Source organism: Botryllus schlosseri, chromosome 15, assembly GCF_051294905.1.
Source record: "Botryllus schlosseri isolate E-star chromosome 15, Bs_hap1, whole genome shotgun sequence".
Classification (NCBI taxonomy): Eukaryota; Metazoa; Chordata; class Ascidiacea; order Stolidobranchia; family Styelidae; genus Botryllus; species Botryllus schlosseri.
Genome location: NC_137250.1, coordinates 16,828,345 through 16,852,382, shown reverse-complemented (window position 1 = coordinate 16,852,382; position 24,038 = coordinate 16,828,345). Strand labels below are relative to the sequence as shown.

At 41.3% G+C, this 24,038-nt stretch overlaps 3 protein-coding genes across 4 annotated transcripts in view; 1 reads left to right on the top strand and 2 right to left on the bottom strand.

Annotated features, from left to right (window-relative positions):
- Positions 1-1,386: 1,386 nt before the first annotated feature.
- The window catches only part of LOC145457522 (high mobility group protein B2-like), an 81,193-nt gene continuing 58,541 nt past the window's right edge, over positions 1,387-24,038 (bottom strand). The window contains exons 2-5 of the mRNA XM_080335744.1: positions 2,536-2,724; positions 2,322-2,482; positions 2,082-2,256; positions 1,387-2,014 (exon numbers count right to left, since the gene is read on the bottom strand). Coding sequence (XP_080191870.1) covers positions 1,892-2,014; positions 2,082-2,256; positions 2,322-2,482; positions 2,536-2,685 — 609 coding nt within the window. The 5' untranslated portion in view covers positions 2,686-2,724 and the 3' untranslated portion in view covers positions 1,387-1,891. The remainder of the gene's footprint in view (positions 2,015-2,081; positions 2,257-2,321; positions 2,483-2,535; positions 2,725-24,038) is intronic.
- On the bottom strand, positions 6,155-14,373 carry LOC145457871 (bifunctional purine biosynthesis protein ATIC-like). The gene is made up of 17 exons (XM_080336163.1): positions 14,198-14,373; positions 13,876-14,002; positions 13,377-13,520; positions 13,219-13,307; positions 12,173-12,324; positions 11,007-11,163; positions 10,088-10,213; positions 9,913-10,020; positions 9,765-9,850; positions 9,300-9,389; positions 8,403-8,531; positions 7,797-7,889; positions 7,667-7,740; positions 7,482-7,590; positions 7,362-7,421; positions 6,558-6,653; positions 6,155-6,498 (listed from the first exon to the last, which is right to left on the bottom strand). The coding sequence occupies exons 1-17, from the start codon at positions 14,226-14,228 to the stop codon at positions 6,379-6,381; spliced, it is 1,791 nt and encodes a 596-aa protein (XP_080192289.1). The 5' UTR covers positions 14,229-14,373; the 3' UTR covers positions 6,155-6,378.
- Positions 14,486-22,120, top strand: LOC145457875 (uncharacterized). 2 transcript variants are annotated; one of them, XM_080336168.1, is made up of 5 exons: positions 14,486-14,591; positions 17,072-17,357; positions 20,613-20,707; positions 20,767-20,854; positions 21,486-22,120. In XM_080336168.1, the coding sequence occupies exons 2-5, from the start codon at positions 17,129-17,131 to the stop codon at positions 21,557-21,559; spliced, it is 486 nt and encodes a 161-aa protein (XP_080192294.1). In that variant the 5' UTR covers positions 14,486-14,591; positions 17,072-17,128; the 3' UTR covers positions 21,560-22,120. The 2 variants fall into 2 exon arrangements, with proteins under 2 accessions (XP_080192294.1, XP_080192293.1); XM_080336167.1 differs by having other exon boundaries at positions 14,523-17,357.

Sequence of the window (24,038 nt, the reverse complement as noted above, 5' to 3'; positions counted from 1 at the left end):
CCGCGGGCCACGGGTTGGCCGCCCCTGATCAATGTTATATTGAAAAGTGGAATCATCGATATAATAGGAAAGAGACAGCGCCATATTTTAAGATTTTTTTTATGTCGGCAGGGCCATTGTCGTCTGGACAGGATCGGAGTTGGTCAATTTTCTGATTGTTGAGACTATGTATAATACCACGCATATCGCTGCTCAGATCAGTCAGATTGTCATCACAATTCGTCTGTCCAGTGCCCACCTCGATATCTCCTCAGTAACGTGACAGCAAGTTAGGTTATAGTGATACGACTGAACAGCGCCACACTGCGGCTACAGGGATTCACGAATTTCAAAATATGTAGTTTGAATTAATCAAATCCAAGATACGTTTCGTTCCCAGCATCAATCACACCACCTTTGACCTATCCTCCGTCCATATCATGCATTAACATGCTAATGTTTTCGTGAAATCATAGACTTGACTTCGTTGTTTCGATCCGAGCTTCCTTGGCCTATCTCATGTTTGAAACTAATCGACGAAAGACTTAATAATTCGACGCTAGCAATGGAATATCAACCGAAGAAGTGTATTACTGATCAGTATCACAAACGAACGAAAATGACAAGGATTTGGCCTCTCCGAAGAAAAGCCTATGCTCTTGCACATTGCCACAGATGGCTAACATCCTGAAGAAACAGCGAATGATACTTGGCTTCCGTGGTGTCAAATTATCGCTGAACTTGAGGATTATCTGATCCTTAGGTTTTAGGTAACAATAAGGGGCCTGGACGTCCATACTTCAAGTCGCTGCCGAAGAGATTCGCTGTCCTGAACATAAAAGATAAGCGGAAACTAGAGCCAAGTTTATGTATCAGTTCCACTGCGGTCATTGCCCCGAATATTCCAATGACTTCTTTACCTCGAAATCAAAACCTCAAAATACAAGCAATTTCTACTAAATGAATAGTAGTCCACCTTCAACATTACCGGACAACGACCTGACCTATCGATCTCGCCTTCCGTGACATGCCACCCCAATTTTTGTCGCTTTCTTATATACACTTATCTTCTTTACTTTTCATTCAGTGTGCAATTGTGCATCGCCTAGCTAGGCCAAAGTGAGTGTCCGATTCTAAAGACTAACTACTCCAAGTCGTTTCGACACCTTACTATCTTTTCATAGTATCGCAAATTTTTGTGGCCTGCTGAACTGATAATAAACCAAACCGAATCAAGTGACCGTAATGTCGGTAAAAAACTACCCTGGGTTAGCATTGACCTGTTGCTTCCTCACACGAACATCCTGCACAGATTTACGTACGAACGCACCCCATCGCTACAAGGTCCCCATCCACCTAGCGCCGACTCTCAATATCCTCTCTGCGTCAAACAGCGAAACTTGAAAATTGACCTAACGCAAACGTTTTTATTTATCTCAAGAAGGTTCAATACAACAGATGTTAAAAATAACGGCCCCACAAAGCTAATGGAAGAGACTTTAATACGCCGGACAATGATGCGGCCCAGCCATAGAAAAAGAACCTCACAAAACCAAGAAATCACACAAAAGGAACAAGTAATAAAAACTCAACCCGCTTGCGAGTGTGCATTCCAGAGTTAAATTATTGGTCACAATCGATCAAATGCAGGTATGGTGGTCTCGCTTAGCATAATGACTGGTAGTTTACACTGCCACGGCTTGGGAAGATTCGACAGTTCAGCACCGCTCATTTGTGATCTCGCATGACTGGAGATCACAATATATCAATGGTTAGTCACGCAAGCTAAAAATAAACGGGCGTTTAAAATTTGACTTTATGTACACAAGTCATAACCGGGATCAAGGGGGACACGACTGTCTGTTCCCAAAAGCAATGGCTTCATGTCGAACATAGTACATTATCATTCCTCTCAGTCACTGTCTCCGTCGCTGCCGCTGTCACTACCAGAAGATGACGATGATGAAGATTCCTTACGTGGCTTTTTGGCACCACTCAGCTCCCGTTGCTGTTTATCTTTGTACGCAGCGACTTGCTAACATGAAAAGAAAATGATGTTAATCCTTTAAAATTCATAATATATCTACAACATCGATGCTCACCCCCATGTACTTTTCCTTGGCAGCTTTTGCAAGCACATCATACTTGGCCTTTTCGTCTGCAGGGCATTCCGACCACATTTTACCGAGAGCCTTGGCGACATCTCCAACCGCGAATGTGGGATTTGCTTTTTTTACCTCACCTCTGCGGTCACCGCAGAATAAGAAGAATGCTGACCTGTACGGTGAAGAAAATATTTCCATCTATTGCTAGTAGAGTAGACAATCATTTGTAGTACTCACTGTGGGCGTTTTGGGGCATTGGGGTCCTTCTTTCTTTTGACTGCTCGCTTTCCTCCACCATCGCCTCCCGTGGGCACGTAGGTCGCCATTTCTTTGTCATACCTCAACTTGTCTCTGCCGGCCATGTCGTTAAAAATCTTTTTCTCTTTGTCTGACATTTCCTATAAGTAAAATAAATAAGAGACATGCAAAAAAACAGGTTTGAATATCTTACCCTCCATCTCTCAGCGCATTTTCGTGAGAAGTCCGCAAAAACAACTTGCTCGTCCGGGTGCGCTTTTTTGTGCTCGGAGCGGCAAGTTTGAACGAAGAATGCGTACGCGGTCATCTTTCCTCGCGGCTTATTAGGATCTTTCTTTCCCATGGTTATGTTTTATTGGCAGTGGTTCTATATAGGACTATGCTATAATGGAGGACAAGTTAATAACATGCAACGATATATCTCACACACACGGGCACCGCGCTTAGGCTGCGTCGCATCGACAATCGATGTTTATTATCGTGACTGGCGATTCGCCAAGCTTGCAAGAACGCCGCTTCAGCACAATCACCCAAGTTTTCGCAGCGTGTCTGAAGATAGATTTTCTATGATAACCTAATTGCTGAAATCAGCGCGCCGCGCTACATCCTACCGTACAATGGCGGCTGCCTGTCGGAGAGGCTGTGCTAAACGGCTTTCCCGCGACGAAGCCAACTACTGTGTACACTTCAAATTTCCTATCTTCTCTCCGATATATCGCGAACAAGGGATTTGATACTGCGCGCCTACTGCCTTTATCAGCCAAAGAGGACTGTACTAAAGCGAGTTCCTACATATGAGTAAATGGCTTCGTATTACCACAAGCGAGATCTCTCAATTCGAACAGCGTTACCGTCTGTTGCGAAAGCCAGTAGACAAGCGCTATGATAGGACGACGGCTTTCTCTCGTATAGTGCGTTCACAATGGCCGCGAGCTATACGTTAACATAATGGCGGAAAATGTCGAAAACAACTCAACATTATTCAACTCCCGCTCGACGAATATCCAATCCGATAGCGTCATTAGAAAATTTGGAACTCCCACTACACAACAGTCCAAGAATTATCACGATTCGTTGATGATTTCTAGGAGCTTTCGCCGATTGAAAACGAAGCCTTTTCGGTCTCGTAGCCCGCGATGGCCAATGCAATGGTAATGGCGAGATACCATAGCCAGACAGTAGTGCTACGCTCAATGCTAAGTCTGTAGCACCCACTATATACGTCCATATAACAGCGCTGCATAGGGCCTGGTGCCCACATAGCTATTACTAACCTCAGCAGCTGAACTTGGGCTTGCTGACTGTATATGATATAGAATGATACAAAACGGCTCTGAAAGTCTAAATTCGAAGGATGTGGCGACGCCATTAACAAATTTCTGCGTACTTTTCGTCAGTCGCCTCGCCAAATGACTGAAACGTCAGAGATAAACGGGAGAGCGTTGCTGTCGCTGCTTGGCGGCCGTTTTGTTTGATTCGTTCTGAACATTCACGTGCTTCGAGGGCGCGAAGACTTAAATCCTACATACACGGCTTGATTGCGCTTTGCGTACAGATACGATAAGCGCTTTTATTGGGGGCTTGCCTTTATACCATGCGATCTAGATACTGCGCAAAGCTAATATATGTCGTCGTAATAGCCTATATCGAAGCCTTGCGGAACTGCGTAGGGCGAACAACCCATTCACTGGTAAAACAATTCATAATTTCAAGACACCGCAAGATTGTTATAATTTAGGCGGCGCGGGTACATATATAAATGCATAGGACTGGGTATACAATATTTATAGAATTTTAAGATAAACGTTCGTGCGCTTCACGTTCACATACGTTTACCATGATTATCGTGGAAGGTTATGGCGGGTTCGTATCGGAGTTTCAGCTTCCCAAATTACATTAAAATTATAATTATATAGCTACAACTTTTCCAAATTTAATTTGAATTTCTGAATTGGAATACAAAAGGTCCATTTCATATCAAATCAGATTTCATTTTTGTCACAAAGCTTAAAAATGGCAAATGTCTGTGCAAAGTGTACAGCAAGCCTGGCCGTTACGCACTTTCAGGAAAACCGGAAATTACATTAGAATTATTATTACCGGCATTCTGTTCTAGTCTATATATAGACAACTAGAATTATCTAGTCGGCCAAGTCAGGTTCATCATAAATATATACCAATATTATATATTTCAATCAGGGATATCTAGAAAGTTTCTAGATATCCCTGATTTCAATTTAGATGGATATCATTATCGAACACACCTACCTTTCACCAGCCTATTACTATTGCCAAATCGTTTCAACTCTACACCGTATTGATGAAGAACACTGACACGTTACGAAACCCAGCGAGAGTGCGCTTTCCTGTTTAAGCCGCGGTTCCTCCCAGACTGCGATACGACCACGCCGTCCAAAACTGAACACTGTAGAGTTGAAATCTCAAGACTGTTACGTGACATGCGTTTTCAGCTTTTCCAAATTAGATTAGAGTTATTATAGCTACAGTTTGTATTTCAAATAATAATAGAATTATAATTATAGCTGCAAAGCTTTTTTTCAAATTAGATTAAAATTAATATTATCATTACACATTTTATTTCCTAAATTAAATTTAGAATTACTGAATTCGCGAAAACTTGGAAATTGAATCCGAGTCCGTTTCACATTAAATCGGCGTTCGTTCCCCTAAGTGCGAGAATGGCAAATGTCTGCACGGCAAGCTTGGCCGTTTCGCACGTCTAGTTCTCCTGTAGCATTTACAAGAAAACCAGGAAGTAGATTTGATGCGAATTAAAAGTAGAGCATACAAATACATTTCACAAATCAGATGACGGGTATTTCGCTCTGATAAACAACGAGAATTACCTAGTTGCCCAAATCTGGCTCGTAGGCCTACATATTCCAATTTACTGTGATATTATATTATCTAACGCTTTCGTAACTTAGCTGCCTAACTAAATCGTTTCAATTCCACATTGCACTCTACAGAACAATGTCACGTTACGAATCCCAACAATCTAATACATCAAGACTTATTGCATTTTTATTTGAAACTGTCGAGTAGAAAGCGACAGTGCGCTTTCCGTCGAAAGTCGGATCCTCCCAGACTTCGATATAACCGCGCCGTTCAAAACTGAACAGTGAACACCGTACCACTGAACTGAATAAAGCTGCGGCTGCTGCGTGACGTGCAACCGCCCAATGACATTCTTGCCTCCGACCCGATGCACGAGCTGATACCCTTTCCCGCGTTATAAATAGTGATATTTCTATAACTGAAGTAGAGACGGCAACATGTAGACGGAGTATCCACAGACTTCAACCAGTCCGTTCAACCTATCACTGACATTTACATAGCGCAGTGGAACCCCAAGCCACAGGGCGGTTCTAGACAAAACGCCATCAGTTGATATTTTCAACCCCTCGATTCAATGGCAAATCTGCACTGAGAATTTGCATAGCGCAGTGGAACCCCAAGCCACAGGCCGGTCCTAGGCAAAACGAAATCAGCTGATATTGTCTACCTCTCGATTCAATGCCAAATCTGCACTGACAATTTGCATAGCGCAGTGGAATCAAGTCACAGAGCGGTCCTGTACAAAACGCCATCAGCTGATATTTTCAACCCCTCGATTCAATGCCAAGCCATGACAAATCTCTCCATGGCCCACTAGGCCATGACCTGTCATGTCAAATTCACTTCTCCGCTAGCCTAGAACCCGTCTTCATTTCGTACTGATATCGCGCATATACCTCGCCATGCGAGCAACAGATGCCTTGCCCCCAACAGAATACAACAGACGACAAATCTCACGTTAACAAATTTTTCACAACATGAAAATAAATCGTTGCAATTCGGTGAAACGTTCAGTGATCAAGAGACACATCCAATGGCAGTGATATGATAATTGAAGTAGACTGTACCATCAAGCACAAATACTGCATACTACCGGGTTTGATGAGGTGCTATAACACAGTGGCAATATTATGTGGCAAAGAGGCGATGCAACAAGCAAACTTCAGGGCTGTCAGGTCTAATGATGAAATAGACGGGTGGATCCATGGATCAAAGTAATTCCGAGTTCGTCACACGCTTCAGTGACCACACCGTCATTCGCCGATCCAGCAGGGCTGATGATGTATTTGACTCCACTCTGTTCAGAAAATTTAAATACACAACCATGTTGTTAACAAAAACTGCAAATACCGGTACCTTCGCAGCCCGGTCAATGTTGTCTCGGAAAGGGAAGAAGGCATCAGAGCTAAGAGAGACTCCGTCCAGTTTTGCAATCCAATCTTCTATGTCGCTCTAGATAAGACATGATTTACCACCAAGTTCACGGGAATATATAAAATGAAAGTTTGAATAGCAATAGCAACGTCTACTATGAAATTGCACTGGCTACTTGGATAAAAATGAAGGCTGCACGCCATTTTTGGTGCAATTCCAACCTACAGAGCCATTTGTATAAAAGAAAACAGTTTCGTAAATGCTATTGATTTGAATTCTCGAATTTTGAACATCAATAACTTCGTTTCTACTGGTTCAAATTAAGTCAAATTTCGCTTTTTCAGACAATCAACAATATCGTGAGGTAGCCAGTAAAATTAGAAATACTTTTATATTCATTCTAATCAAATACAACAAATTTTTTTCTCTTATGGCAATGCCACAATAGGTGGTTGGAACTAAGCCAAAATTGGTGTGCACCATTTTTTTCAAGGTAAAATGACATTTTTATGAGGTAGCCAGTACAATTTTTTTAATGTTAAGTCATTTATGAACACCCCTAATGTACAAGCTTCCACTATGCCAGATTTCCAAATCAATTTTCTCACACGATTATTGATATACAACGTTCTTTCCGGTTCTCTACTAGTTGTAGATGATAACCACCCAAACAATGACTTCCAATTCCAGTTCTAAATCTATGCTCCTTTACATAACGGAGGGGTTCAGCAAAAATTCCAAGCTTTTCATTGCTACCGACATAATTGCGAATAGAAAATGTCATACTTCCGACAAAAGCTGCGGTGCTTCGACGAACGAATCCATCCATTTCTGCGCGTCAATATCCTAACAACGACAATTCCTCAAATCAGCAGTGTTCGGCATGTCTAAGCACAGCATAATTACCTTCCCGACTATCCCAGTGACGTACGCGTCAATCAAATTCGCCTTCTCGGGACGTCTGGTCTCCTTTTCGAATTTCATCGTCATGACCCGGGGGTGTTGCCTCAGCCACCTTGAGAAGTACGAATAATGATCATACAAAATGTCTTTCGACAGACAGACAGACAACCATTTGATGCGGGCATTACCAATTATTAGCCTTGTCCCCAGCAAGCCTTGTGCAATGTATTCTAGACTGCTGTCCGGCTCCTATACCTATAACCTGTTTTGAGAATTGAGATTGACACTCTGATACAACAATCGAACATAGGTACATACTTGACCATCCCTTGCATAGCACACCGAATTCGACTGAGTGTACTTCAATGCGATAGAGGCCACCATCAAATCGCGCACGGCGGATTCGGGGAGCTGTTCAGAAAACGATTTCCAAGTCAGATCAGCGTGTCAAGACAAGACCTTTTCGTAATATTAGGGAATCGTGAAAATACTTGGTAACGTATCATTTTAGGAAGAAATTGAAACTATTTGGCTACACCCACAGCTAACTGTCCACACTTGTTCTACAAATCATGGTACCTTCACCCGTTTTTATAAGTCGTAGATCATAATTTGACACATTAGATCGAGTCGAGCTTCCGCACTTATGCAAAGACGACTGTTTAGTTTTTGCTGTGTTTTAATCTTTGCTGGCAATCATTACAGAACGATGCATCGCCGACGAAAAATATCTTTTCAATCATTTGCTGTGTTTTAATCTTTGCTGGCAATCATTACAGAAGGATGCATCGCCAACGAAAAAATCTTTTCAATGATTGATTTTTCATTTTGAAAAACCAACTGTTTTATGCTGGCGACACCTAGTGAAACAACGACTCTCGTTTACATCTTCCACTTGGGTGCAGATACCGCACGGCGATATACCTTGGTGGATTTGGAGACAACGTTCTTCATCATGTCTCTGCCGATCACCGCATCGTTGCGTCTCTGCTTCATGTGAATGCCGTACAACTCGCGGGTTTCCATGACGGGCGGTTCGTAGTTTGGATCCATCTAGAAAGTGTCACACTCCAGGAGTCTTATTCAAGACCAAGTTCTGAGGGGGTTGGGAATTTTCTGCGGATCACACAGGAGCAAAATGCGCAATTCTACACAATCTGAGTTGGACACAAATATCAATACTCTAGTTCCCATAGCATTGTGGGCAAAAGGCATACGACTCGTGACCAGTATGCGGTACAACTGCGACATTATGAGGTGATTTGTGTCGACTTATATTGATAATGATTGGTGATGTCACATCCAGGTAGATAGGGCTGGGCAAAATCGAGTAGTCATTATGATGTCATAACAGAATGTAATATGTCGGAAGTTCAAAGATGTACCTTTTATGCGCCCACAAAGAATATAACGACTCTTATCAATCACATTCGAGATACTTTTATATTTTTACTATTATATTTTTTCGACCATACTGATCTCATTGTACTTTCTGACAATGTTGTGGGATGATCAGGACTTGAGGAAATGTGTTATTTCCAGTAACGTTTGTAGCTTTCTACTATGTTTCGTATGCTGCGATACGGCTAATCAAGGTTTTGAGGCTTCCACAGCATGAATAGTATCGAAACTGAGTTCGAGTACTCAAATCGTTGTGCCCAGCCATACAGGTAGAGCTGTCATCATACCTTGCTACTCGTGTGATCAAATCAATACCTGAATGACACCGCTGAATAACAACTTGCGTCTCCTACCGATTTCGGTCGATTCGAACTCGCTGTAAAGCTATTCCAAACCATGAATTGACATGCTATCTTTTACCTGCAATACACAATATTTGCCACCCTTCTTCTTTGACAGCAGTTCCAATGCTGTAGCAGAATAACTTGGAGCAATAATTCCGTCCGAAACCTATAAAAGCAATAATTTGAAAATGTAAGACGAAACACAACTTAACGAATCTTGTGTCCGTTTCCAGGATTATGTAACAAGTCAAAACATAGCAAGTGACCAGGCGCCGCATCACACCAAATATAATATATGATAGCCTATTGATCGTTTGTGGGTGGCTGTGTTACGCAATCCATAAAAGGAATCATGCAATCCATAAAAGGAATCTCCAACACTTTTCAGAGATCCACAATATCTCGATATGTATCCAATAGCTACTTTGTTAGCATTCTCTCCGACGCCGATGGCAAGCCATGTTGTTCTCAAACAGATCCGACCACATATCGGGCAACTTCCGAAACATTTAGCAACAGCAACGCAGTCATAAACCCTCACCTCTCTGGAAATGATTCTAGCGGTAATATCATCGCATTCGTCAGACAAAGCAATAAAATCGCCAAATGAGGACATTCTATCCGCACCTGTAAAAGATCAACATGTGTATCACCCATGCACAATTCATCGTATTCAAAACACGACATACCTCTGGCTCTGGCGTAGGCTAATGCTATAGGGGTGAGAAAACCGACGAGATCGTTCACCATACAAAGTTTGGCCTGATCTGCGGACAGATCAACAGCAACGGCGGCACCTGAAGAAAAAAAGCAGAATAGTTTCCAAGAACTACACGTTCGTTACTCAAACTTATTATCAATTACCAGCAGGACTGACGTGCTTGAAAGAGGTTGCCGCCGGCAACCCAATCGCCGCTTTCAACTCCTTCACGAGTTGCCATGCGTTGAGCGCATCGCAGAGATTGATGAATCCTGGAGATCCGTTGAGAACTGCACAAAGGTTCCAGATTAATAAATTTCAAACCTACATGAAACTTCGTCGAGTAGTTCATAGTTACTAGATACATAATGATCGTGGCATTTTCAGAATAGGCACTACAGTTTGATACTCGGTCTAGATTGGGAGTTGCCATCCCTAACCTAGTATCGTACGAATCGACTTATCAAACTGATGTGTTCAAAGCCAAGTCCATAATATTTCGCGAAGATAGTCCATAATATTTCGCGAAGATAGGCCTCACCATTTCACACAAGATCAATACAATACGCCATCGATCTGGATGCACAAAGCATTGCTTGCTTACTGCACTCGCGTGCAGTAGTAGTCGATAGCGATGACTGGCACGTCGTTCACTCACTACTGACACATAACGTTGATAGGATAGGCACACATACCCCACTACTGATTACAATAGATCTTACTAGCGTAAAATCTACAACAAGGATTGTGTATTTATTCGATTTATACCTACCTTTACAGCCACCAAGAAACCAAGTAAATACAAATAACTTCACTCCCATGCAGAGCAAAGCCGGTATTACTATTACCTACCTTTGCAAAATAAATTCATTGAATAAGTACAGATGTTATCGATGGGACTATTGCCGATCTACCAAATATCAATAAACCATATATTATGCAACTATCATGTGTTATGTAACTATTTCTATGTCACGAGACAATCCAACTTCAATGAAAGATGCAACAAGCTTTGAATACTTCATTACAGCATAACCTCTTCCAGGTACCGATGTTACCTGAAGTCAACTATTGTAAAATTACCTTTGAATGGCAATTCTCCAGATGTAACAAAGACTTCGGCCGGTTTCTGGTGAGGATTCATCCCGTAACGAAGGGGCAATCTACTGCGCCCTGTACCATAGCTTTCACGCAAATATCCAGCGATGGCATTGTCATACTGAGCAGTGTGGTTGAATGCCTTGAACATAAAACCATTTTATACAATGTCATCAATACACATCACATAATATTCATCGATCTGAGTGAACGAGCAAGATTTGATACCTGCACCAAATTTCCCTTACAACATTCCACCACCATTGGTTTGTTAGCAATTTTATCAATTCAATACACCACAAAAATGCGATACAATGAAAAGAAAGGAAGATGTCGAAGCGACTAGGAGTTGTCTATGGAATCAGACACCCACCTTGGCCTAGGCGACGTAAGGAGGAGGCATGCACACTGAATGAAAGTAAGAAAGATAGTATAGAAAAAGGAAGCAACAAGAAATAGGGGGGCATGTCATGGGGAGCGAGATCGATAGGTCAGTCGTGGTCCGGTAATCTCGAGGATGGACTGTATTTATTTAGTAGCAATTGCTTGTATTTCGACTTGAATGTGGACATGCTCGTCGACTGCCGGATGGCCGGCGGGATACTGTTCCACACATCAGGTCCGGCATATTTGTTAGGGCATTGATCTTTTCGGTCGATCATATGATATTTGGACGACGTGGACGCGCGTGTGTTGTACTTGTGCGCTTTTGATTCAGAGGTAAAGAAGTCATTAAAATATTCGGGGCAACGACCGCAGTGAAACTGATACATAAACTTGGCGATTTCTAGATACAGATCTTATTTACTATATTTGAGAAAGCTACAAGGAGTGATTTTAACAGATTAGGATCAATGAACCTATTTATCCATAATTTTTACAGCGATGACAATGGTTCATCTCATCTTACAGACAAATTCGGTTTCTCACTTTCATATACAATACAACTACCAAGCATTTATTCATCAGCATGAATCCAAGATGTCTAGTGGCATCTTGAAGTGGTTCAAGACAAACTTTATGCAGAGCAACTTGCGCAAGGCACACAAAATCAAAACAAGCACAAGCAAAAACAAGTTACTCGAGCATTGACCATGTTCTAGCGTCCTCGAAGCAAGGACAATCCGGCTTCCGAAAAATCGGCTACTAACCTTGAGAGCAAGCGTTTTTCTCGTGTCAAGAGACGAGTTGGCATCTTTCGATGCCTCAATTTCAGTGACCACTTTGTTGTAATCAGCCGGATCACACAGTACAGTTACACGATTATGGTTTTTTGCCGCTGCCCGGAGTAGAGTCACACCACCTGGACGAGATGCAAAATACATCTATTTAGTTTACACAATCTGACAATATACCTACTTTGTTATCCTAATAACGTAGCACTAAGTAGCCTACCACATGATAGGTCAGTTTTTAGGCAGAGGAATACAAGGAGCAACCACACACTCTGTAAAAATTGACACTATATTCTTAATACATCTCTCTATTAATGGTAGATCAGTTCCCAAACTGGGAGTCCTAAAGAAATTTCAAAGTTGATGCACTTTCAAATGGTTATCCTCGCAGAGTATTCAAGACGACTCAGTCATATCTCAAGTTTAGGGGTTTCTTTTTTAGTAATGGAACCTGAAGAATGCCACAATGGCAGCTTGACTTTTAATAAATACATTATACATGCTTGTAGAAAATGATAGTAATTTTTATGAACAAGTTAGCTTATCCCTGTAGTATTTTTGGAAAATCAGGACAACCCGATCTTGTCATGTCCAATATCATCGTTGTGATATTTTTGTCAAGTCGGTAATTTGAGTGGTAACAGCAATTAATTCTAAATAAATTGACATTGCAAGAAGATTATTGCAATAAGAGAAGCAGCGAAACAGATCGACCAAGTGTGCAATTTCGACTAGCTTACCATTCGAGTTAATTGATTGGATTATTGATCATTCTGAGCCAACAGGATTTTGTAATACTATATTCAATGTAGACTTTGTAGAGCCATCTTGAAATTTGTCAAATTTCAATGATATCAGGGTTTTGTGAGTGTGGAAAATTTTTCAAATGACGGCATCAACAGATCTTTAGGAGCTGTTGGGCGTTGGTAATTGTTGTAGACTGTATCCACATTCCACTGCATATCGCATACCAGTGACATATTGCTACATATGACACAACCGTCATACTTGAACTGGCATACCAATATCAATCTCTTCCACAGCCTTTTCCATCGTCACTCCAGACTTCGAGATTGTTTCGACAAAAGGGTACAAATTGCATACAACAACGCTGTTGAAAAAAGTTTCAGTACAAACAATCAATCAAGTTCATGACTGCGTTTTTATTGGGATACATTACCTGATGTACTGAAAGTCTAGCTTGTCCATGTCTTTACGATCTCCTTCCGACTGACGAGCAAGAATGCCACCATGAACAGCAGGATGAAGCGTTTTAACTCGACCGCCCAGCATTTCTGGGGCCCCAGTGACATCAGACACATCCCTGTTGGAAGGAGAATCATGGGAGCGTTAAAGTTTATTCATGAAGTTTCATAGTTTCATCATTCTAAAAATCACAAGAATGCGATACAATGAAAGATATGAAGGTGCTGAAACGACTTGGAGTGGTCTTTGAGATCAGACACCCACCCGGGCCTAGGAGATGTAAAAGGAGGCATGCACATTGAATAAAAGTAAAAGTTGGTATAAAATAAGCGACAAAATCAGGTGGTATGTAACGGAAGGCGAGATCGATATGTCAGGTCGTGGTCCGTTGAATGTTCAGGGCTGACTTGTATTTATTCAGAAGAAATTGGTATGAAATGATGTAAAATCAAAAGCAAAGTGATTCAGCAAACCTGACTGCAATACCAGCATCCCGAATTCTCTTTGCTGTACCTCCAGACGCAATTAGACCATACCCAAGCTTCTGCAATCTACCAGCCAGTTCCTCAAGGCCAGATTTATTGGAGACACTCAATATTGCTGAAAAATTGTAAAGGTAAGCAAAGCAATTATTGTACAGTGTATGTACACACGTATGTGAAGGTATCAGCAATCTTCCCGACGACTGAAACAATTTGTGGAGATTGCAGGAGAAATTAGTTTCACGATAATGGCTAAAGTGCTAATCGAGCCGACATTGCAACACAGACGGCGATATAAAGAGTAGCAGCTTACCGAGTTCTTGCGATTTGCTACAATCCCCCATTATTGCAAAGAATCGTTTCGAATACTGAAATCGTCTACGGCTGACACTTTCAAAAAGATCGGAATAGTAGACGTGTCCTTGGTCCTGCTCACTTCTGATATGAGTTGAGTTCGGGAATTCTATTCCAAAAATCAGCAAAACGTGTTTGCAAATCAACGCCGCACGCACGATTGCTCTCTTGAATATTGCCGCCAGGTCATGCGCGCAACACGTGGTTTAAATTAAAACACTTGTAAACAGATTTCTCTTCGTTGCCACACTGCCACAGTTCGATCCCAGATGCACAAGGAGGTTTGATTTCCACCACTACAAGAATGCAGTTGGGGCGTTTGCATTAGGACTCAGATTGACGATCTGGCCCAGGTATTTATTAAGCTACTCGTGGTATTTACTTTGGAATTCATGGGTCATTATGGACAGTTTCACACGCAATGTCTACTAAATCAGTGGTTCCCACCCACGTACCATTTCAAGGTTTCATGCAGTGATCGCGTACCGCCCACATGAGTTACGCGCGCCGGAAGCTGTCAAAATATGTTTTCAGTTTCCACTGTGTTGAGGCAGCGAAACAGAAAATAATCTGCCCATTTTAAGGCGCAGTATATGATTTCTGTAGCGGATCCATTTGGAATTCTTGTCAAATATAATGAAACGGAATTTGGTTCTAGGTAAGAATCCCAACGCTGCACGACTAGATCTCTTCCCCGTAGGCCGTCATTGGTGGGATTACCCACAACGATGATGGCGTCACAAAAACTCAAAATCAACCCCACTTTCGTTATCCACTCACGTACCGCCTGGAAGACCTTCGCGTACCACAGTTTGCGAACCACTGTACTAACTGAATGCTAGTCCGTCCTCAAAATTACCGTACCACAACCTGACCTATCGATTTCACCTTCAGTGACATGCCACCCCACTTTTTTCGCTTGCTATTCTATACTATCTTCTTATACTTTTCAGTGTGCATGCCTCCTCTTTACATTGCCTAGGCCAAGGTGGGTGTCTGATTTCAAGGACTACTCCAAGTCCTTTCGACACCTTCCGACCTTTTCATTGTATCGCAATTTTTGTGGTGTTCAGAACTGAAAAAAATTGCTATAATCCGAACCAAAGGGTGAAATGAGTAAATTCGTCTCGAATGAGTATGGTATTATTGCAGGATATAAACTCAAGTATCTTTATCTACTTGAAATATTTATCTACCAGGTAATTCTGTCATGGATACTGAATTCAATATGATGGGGAAATCAAATCCCCAGGGATGATGATGATTGATTAAAGGGTGTAGGGGACTGTCACTGTAGGCCTACATATTCAAGATCAACTTATTTTCATTGTATTGCTATCTTGTGGAGTACAGATCTAATAAAATTGTTGAATAACTGAACTACTAGGCTACTATAGTACCATAGGTGTGACATTGAAAGCAAAAAAATACCGGCTTTTTATTTAATGCACATTCCAACCTTTAGCAAAATCCCCGGTTGTCAGTGTTGACAGTCTAACCTTTCTGACTCTTTGTGAGTCCTTACAACTGTTACTCCGTAGCAGCCTGTCTTTTGCAACAAAGTTGTCATGTGGTACACCGATGAGCCCATGAATGTCCCGTGTAATCACAACGTGGTGCCTACTGTCACGTCAACAGGGTTTGGGGTACTCACTAGCGCACTTGTTCCTATTTGGAGGGAATATTCACATGTGTGTATAATATAAGTCAGGAATAGAGTCTAAACTTCCACTAAAATTGAAGCAGACTAGCAATTTTGTTCAAATGCAAGGAGTCCTGAGTAAGGATGGGAATGATTTGATTGCGATTCGATTAGGCCTATCAATTATTGTCACGTCTCATGTAGCAAGACACTTGAAATATGTACATTTTATGTACGATCCAACGAAACTGAAAATATATTGTTTTGCCCTGTAAAATTTTAATTAAAATGATGATGCTGAAGAAAATAATGCCTGCTCCTGATCATCAGATTTAATTGGATCCATCCTAACGACGACACAGCCTTAGTGACATTTCAAAGAACATGACAAATAATTCTCAGTTATGCAGTTAACCTGCAATCGATCCGCATCACATGACGTTATAGAATGTAAACGTGGAATGGCAACGACCGATTTTGCAGCTTCGTTCCGCTTCGCTGAAGCTTTACTCATACTTATTTTACGGCCGCTACTGTAGAATTTCTGGCAATCCAAAAGTTGTCTTCCAGAGCTCAGAATTTACTGAATCCGGTCTTGATCGAAATCTACTGTCGCACTGATTTCGAAAATATCAATCAAAATATGGTCAGGCTCCGTACTTAGATGAAAAACCACCCTCAACATCTAAAATCTGCATTGTTCAGAACTATCGGATGACCGCAAAACAATGACCATAACAATGACCCATTGCTGCTCTTCGATTGTTCGGACAATGCCGATAATTCAGACTTGGAGGGCGAATTCTAAGCGGTTCAGTACCTGATCATATTTTCATTTACATTTTCGGAATCAGTACGACAGTAGCTTTCAATCAAGACCAGAATCAGTAAATTCTGAGCTCTGTAAGACAACTTTTGGATTGCCAGAAATCTACCTGTAGCTGCCGTGAAATAATCTGAGTGAAACTTCAGCGAATCGGAACGAAGCTGCAAAATCGGTCGTTGTCATTCCACGTTTACATTCTATAATGACGTCGACTGGAGCAATTGATACTGGTTTCGAATTTAAATACTTCAATCGCTGTGCCAGTTCAGGCATGAGTACTGCCAATTTCAAAATTTATAGGCCTATATGTATTGTAGTAGTGGGCTGGCAAATCGCATGATTGTATTTCTATCACTCTTATTTAGCAATTGTCATTGGGAGATTAGTGTCTATTAGTGTAATTCTGCTTATCGGAAACGGCGATGCCAAGAGATGCATGCTCCGTGTCTGGATGCTCCACAGTAAGGACGCCTGGAGGACTTGGGATTTTTCGCGTATCCCTTCTTGACGATCCCCAACAGCAGTTATGGCGTGACCGTATAATGAACATTATGGGATCCAGAGTCGGAGGTGGCGAGTTCAACACAAAATTATCTGCCGGGCAGGCGCTGATTTGTGAAAGGCATTTTCGGGAAGATGACATCATAACATGTGAGTGACTACTTTTACTTCTGTCTACGTGATTTCGAGGTCTGGAATCAGACAATGTCTGGAAAATTGTATTTGTCATTTAATTTGCCAAAACAATGACGTCTGTGGCCACATGGGTAACTGTAGGCCTACATACCAAATTTAATGGGTTGTTAATGTGATGTTATCGCAGCTGTGATCATTGCCTGGAAGGTATGTTGTTCAATCCAAACTTATTGGTGCCTCGACAATTTTGACTCGAGTCAAGTTGAGTCATTTTCGATTCATCACCGAGTCCAAGTCAGGGAGCAACGGGTCGAGTCCAAGTCATTGTGTGAAGACGCGAGTCGGAGTTCAAGTCATAGTGTTTACTATTCAGCAGCGAGTTCAAATCAGGCTCGGCTCGATTCTGTGAAAATCTTGGCTGCTATAAAAGGCCTTGGATTCATAATATAGGCTTACTTATTTTTTCACTTTAAAAATGTTTATTCAAACCGATGAAAGACGGTTTCTGAGCCGAATTTTCAATTATCGATCTTGATAAACGAGATTTGAGTAAGTCATTTAGAATGTGTCGTTGCCGCATACCTAAAAAAATCTCTAGGTATGCCTGGCATACCTTGCATACCCAGGTTCGGCACCTATGTGTGTCGAGTCATGCGCAATCACTTGAGTACAAGTCCAGTCAATACACAAATTGACTCCAGTCAAGTCATTTTCCATTTTTAAGAAATTGACTTGAGTCAAGTCGAGTCAACGAAAAATTGCGAGCTTAATCGTGACTCGAGTCATTACAACCCTGATTGCTGGTGCACATAAGGAACTGTGCCATGTGTGCATCTACAGAGTTTTAAAAGAACAAAACCATTAAAATATGATTTCCACATAAAACGAAAACAGTATAATGATTATTCATTGCAAATCTGCTATTCCCTTTCAGATACCAGTTAACCTTGTAAAGTGTCGTCGTGTTGATCTGTCGAAATGATGCCAATAGCTTGATAACAAATGACCTTATAAATATTGGAGATTTAATTGGCAATTTAGAAAGACTAGGTTTCCATTTCGAGCTCCAATCCTGCGTACGCTAGCCTATTACACACACCTTACCGCCACAATGGGCACAACACAACTAATGATCTGGCCTAAATGTCTGCAACCAATGATGGCCAAGACAGGTGTATCATCATAATTCATGTATATGAGTTGAGTGTGTGTCATGGCCTCCAAAGAACATCTGATACTGGCTCCCTAGAGAATTCTCTTTAGAGAACCATTCCAATAAATATTGGAGATAGAATCGGCATTGGCATTTCAGGGGGACATGGTTTCAAACTCAAACCACACCACCTCTGTACGGCACTGCACACGTCGTGTTCATAGTTCGGCTACTGATCGCGCCTAATTGCCTGTAATGAATAATGGCGTGACATCACATATCATATGTATTAGTTTTTGTGTCTTGGCCTCCTGCGTAACCCATGAGAATGGATCGCGGAACCCCGGTTAAGAGCCACTCGTCTGGTGTCAATCTCAATTTTATAGTTTTTTTATAGTCACGTCATTTTCAATTCACCACCGAGTCAAGTCCAAGTCGGTGAATAGAAGGTCGAGTCCCAGTCGTTGTGTGCACTGTTCAGTTTTGAGTTCAATCCGGTTCAACCCTCTTTTTTCAACTCTGCTCAAGTCATATCTGATGGCTCGCATTTATAATATCGTAATTTTCCTCAGGCCTAACAGTTTCTGGCCCTATTTTCCAAGTATCAGGATTGGTAGACTAGGGTTGCCATACGTCCGGAATTTCCCGAACATGTCCGGAATTTCACTGTTCAAACTGCGTCCGGGAGGAATTTCTAAAATATGCCAAAATGTCCGGAATTTTGAAGGCTTGAAGTATGCTGATAATTTTTTTCGTTAATCAACATAATAACATTATTTTTGGGAAGATTTATGCTAAATTGAATTTTTCTTCGCGCTACGCGCGATTTGCTATCACTTATTTTGTTTTCAATATGGGGACTACCACCCTCGCAAAAACTGCAATGAAAAATAAATAAAAATAACCTTCATTTACTGTAATGAGCCTAATTGTAAGCACAATTATAGGAGAACGGTATATTCCTAGAGACGGTTAAATCTGTATGATATATTCAAAGATAGTGGTTCTAAACCTGGGGATCGTTTGCCTTTATTCTGGGGTTCGCGAAGATGTTGAACGTAATCAGCTTCCAAAATAGTAATGAGCTCGTCAAATTTTGATCCGGGCCACGGAACATTTTCGAATTGGAGATGGAGTCCCAATGCCCAGATACATATAGCAAGCCCTCCAAAAGTTGCATCGATTAGCCTACGACCGGGTTACCACCATACGTCCTCTTTTATAGGATTTGTCCTCTTTTTTTGACTTTTTTGAAAGGGTGCTCGGAGGACGGCTAAATATCCTTTATTTTGAAATATTTGGTTAAACGTACGTGGAAATTAGACTGAGATATAGAAAATCAGCGGCCAAGTAACGATCCAACGGGGTTTTCGGGACTTGAGCCAGAAAAATGACCTTCTTTTTAGTCAACCAATGGAAAAAGCTCAGAGAAATCCGGTAATTCGGAATCTGAACCGGAAAGATGACCTTTTTTAGTCAACCGATCACAAAGTCGGGAAAATTTACCTTTTTTCGGGATTTCATTCCAGTATTGTAAGTTTGAAAATTTTGAAAAGTGTCCTCTTTTCAGATTTCCAAAATATGGTAACCCACTAACCCTACTCTATAGTAGGTCCAAAATCATTGTTTATTTGGATGGGAGGGGGGTGAAAAAATGTGGTTCAGGTCCTGGTTACACAGCACACTGACACATACTCCTGAACCGGATCGTGACCACCTCTGGTCGATAAGCATAGCTTTACTAGTGTGACGTCATATTGACAGACAATGTGCTCATAACTCATTTTGAAATCCACTAGTCAGCGCTAAAGAGTGTCCGGAATTTGAGTTAGAGAAATATGGTAACCCTATGGTAGACGAAATGCCAGTTTTAATGTTGTGACTCTACTATTCTAAACAGTTACAATGGAATGTCTGTCTTGGCTGTCCTAGTCTGGAGTCATATGACGTGGTTCGAGTCAAGTCATTACAACCTGGTGTCTACTGATGAAAACATATCTCGTATCACCTCTTTTCATACTACATGTTGGCTGCTTTTAGTCAGTACTTTGGAAACTTCATTAAGCTATAATTGTGGCTTAACCATCCTAATGATCCTATATATTTGTTTTTCATAGTCGAAAGCAATGGCGACCGTCCTAAAACACGAAGACTAAAGGGATTTGCCATCCCAGTAAAGAACTTGCCCAGGTTGAAAACTTCAGATCTCAAAGTAAGTTCATCATGTAGTTGAGAAACGAATTGAGTTTTGTCACGTGTTTGCTGACACAGATTCATCCTGGAACTGTGGACGACAGGTTAGCAAATGGTTCATCCACGGGTCAGTCGTACAGCCTCAAAAGAAAGTTTTGTACCATAGGTAAGATTGGATTTCGGAGTGACCATGCCATGGGATGTCTATAACAGTGTTGAGTAGAAGTCATTTCGAGTCGCTGCAAATTGTGTCTCTGGTTATGCATTTATACCCATCTGAAGAATCCACACACAGTCGCACACCTTCAGTGTGGATTCGAATTCAAAATATATCATTTATCAAACGTTTACCCATTATTTTTTTAATCCTATTTGCAGTATCATGTATAGCTCATGATGGATTCAGACATGTGTGCTATGCATAACTTGAACTGTGTGAAACCTCAGCTTCACGCAGACGATACTTCTGAATAAATTTCTGCCTGTTGGTTATGACATTACAATGTCAGTCCGAGCCATTACGACAGCAATTAAGGGCATGTAAGAGATGCTTTGTCTGTGATGTTGCTGCTGATGGAATTGAACATGTTGAAATGAAATATGTTACAATATGTAAAAGACTGTTACTGGGTCACTTCCCAGAATCACTGAGAGATTAAAAATGCTCTGCAGTTGATAACTGATGACTTGAAAATTGACTTGGTATTTCATATTTCTCATGTGTAGAGTCCTGTCCAATAATTTGGGGCAGTGACTTGAGTCATCCCAACATTGGTGTATGATGTATTGGTTTGCAGGTGTTGGTACAAAAGACAATGTTTCATCGAAGAACTTCACTTGTCAAGTCGGAAAAAGCTATGTAAGAGGCTGACGCCTCGAAGGCTGTCTTGCGGACCGGGGTTTGTTCTTGTGCGTGCAACAGCAGCACTTGCTTCAGAAAGGCTTTTGAGATCGGATAAGATGTTACGTAGAAAATGAATCAACCAATCTCCATGTGTATTTTCAACTTCACTGTGAATCGTGATTTACCTTTCTCTCTTTGAATCAATAAGCACTAGGAGTGTGAAGTGGGTCTGTACATTGGGATATGATTATACACCAAGTTCTTGTTTCTTTGTACATACATTGATTCATCGACGGCAGCAAATTTGCTAATTGCCTCTTGACATTAATCTGCCGTAGCTATATCATGTTTGTGAATGTGAATATGTGGTTGACAGATAATATAGAAAACAACGATGTCTTCAACGCATCAAAATTAAGAACTATGATGATTTGGTTTTGGCCCCTTGTCTTTTCCATAAGAATGTGTTGAGAGTCCGGCACCCACAATGAAAATATTTTCTTATCCGTGTTTTCATAGTTCATCCATTTTTTAGTTGAACGTGTCTTTGAGATAACGCAGTATTAATACAATCATGAACGGACGTGATTTTCTGACTTTGCCTTAAGGTTCTGGAGCACCCTATTTGCGAATACCAGCTACTGTAAGTTCTATTCATATTCGAGACGAATGTTGCGATCCATGGCGTTGTGGGTTGGATAGGCCAGACAGCACACCTACAAGACAGTTATCTAAAAATATTCACGTGGTAATGCGATGTTTATTGATTATGCTTGTATATGTGATCATTAGGGCAATTTTTTGACCTGAAAAACGGATGATTTTGACCTAATGTATGCAAATTAGGTGTTTTCCCACATAATGTTTGAATTGTACTAATCTTTATTTCTGGTTCGATCTGTCTGTCCGTGCGAAGTCGTTCAGCCTGAAAAATCTATTTTGACTCAAAAACTGACAATTTTTTCATGAAAAACTTGATTTTCACTACATCTGGCCCTTACGAAGAATTCCGGTAGTTAGGCCCACATCACGTATTATGGTGGAAATAATTAAAATCTGTAGTAGTACAAAGAAAGATACTTTCCTACATTCTCGGGTAGATAGTGTCTCTCGTTGCTAAGTAGCTTGCCAAGAACGGAGACAGAACGTTCAACAGTAGCCGTTGTTGGCTGACAACACTGAAGTGCAGTGCATGCGTACAATGCTGGTGACGCAGACACACCGCGTTGCTTCATTCTGACAATGGTGTCTGTATAGTGTATAGGCGTTGTAAAGAGGAGGCATGCACTGCACGCTGAATGAAAGGTAAAAGAAGATAGTATAGAAAAAGGCTAGCGACCAAAAATGGGGAGGCATGTCATGGAAGGCGAGATCGATAGGTCAGGACGTGGTCCGGTATTCTTGAGGACTAGTATATATTTAGTAGTAATCAGTGTTGGGATCAAGTCACTACATTCGAGTCACGAGTCATTGCAAATTTTGACTCGAGTCAAGTCAAGTCACCCGATTTTTGGAGGTGACTCGAGTCAAGTTGCATTTTCGAAGTATGAGGCATGGTTACGTCGTTGCATTTTGCTAGTTGGCTGAAATATAGAGTGAGTGGTCATTAATTCTGAACAGATGAACGAATATAGAGTTGAATATACACGCAAGAAAGCCCTGTATCGCTCATATATACGTGGCATAGCCCCAGTTTATAGTTACCAGTCAAGATGGCGATCGAATAGATAATGGAAAATCGAATTGATAAGATGCAATACATTACCCATTTACAAATTGATATTATACAATTCGAGCCTGCGCCAATGGTTGAGGAATATAAAAACTATATTCGAATTCAATTTTAATAAAACAAGAGGTTTTGCCCAGAAGTTTACGACAACGTAAGCTGTAAGCATTCGATCACTTCGTTTGCGGAAAATTTATTTGTGAGAACAAGGGAGGCTCAGTAAAATGCATGATCAGTGAATGATGGTTGCTCTCACGGCGTTTCACACCAGCGTTTCGCGAACAATCCGACCATATGCTAGATACAGTGATCTTTACGATTACTTGATGACTTGAAATTGACTCGTGAATTTTGCTCCGAGTCACGAGTCAATCCACATTTCTGATACGCCGAGTCAAGTCAAGGCGAGTCATTTTAGCAAAGTGACTCGAGTCAAGTCAAGTCATACGAAAAAGGTGACTCGAGTCAAGTCATGACTCGAGTCATTCCAACACTGGTAGTAATTGCTTGTACATCGACTTGAATGTGGACATGGACATGCTCTTTGACTGTCGGATGGCCGACGGGACACTGAGTGTTCATCCGACTGTCGACGAGCATGTCCAGATTCAAGTCGATGTCGAAATACAAGCAATTACTACTGTTCTTCTGCAAAACTTGCTTGATTTATGGCTTCGGAATGGATTATACCCGCCTATATTTGTTTACAGCAGATCCGGAGAAAGTCTTGTTGAAGTGTAAGTTGAATTCCAGACAGTGCTGATCTCATGATTTGCG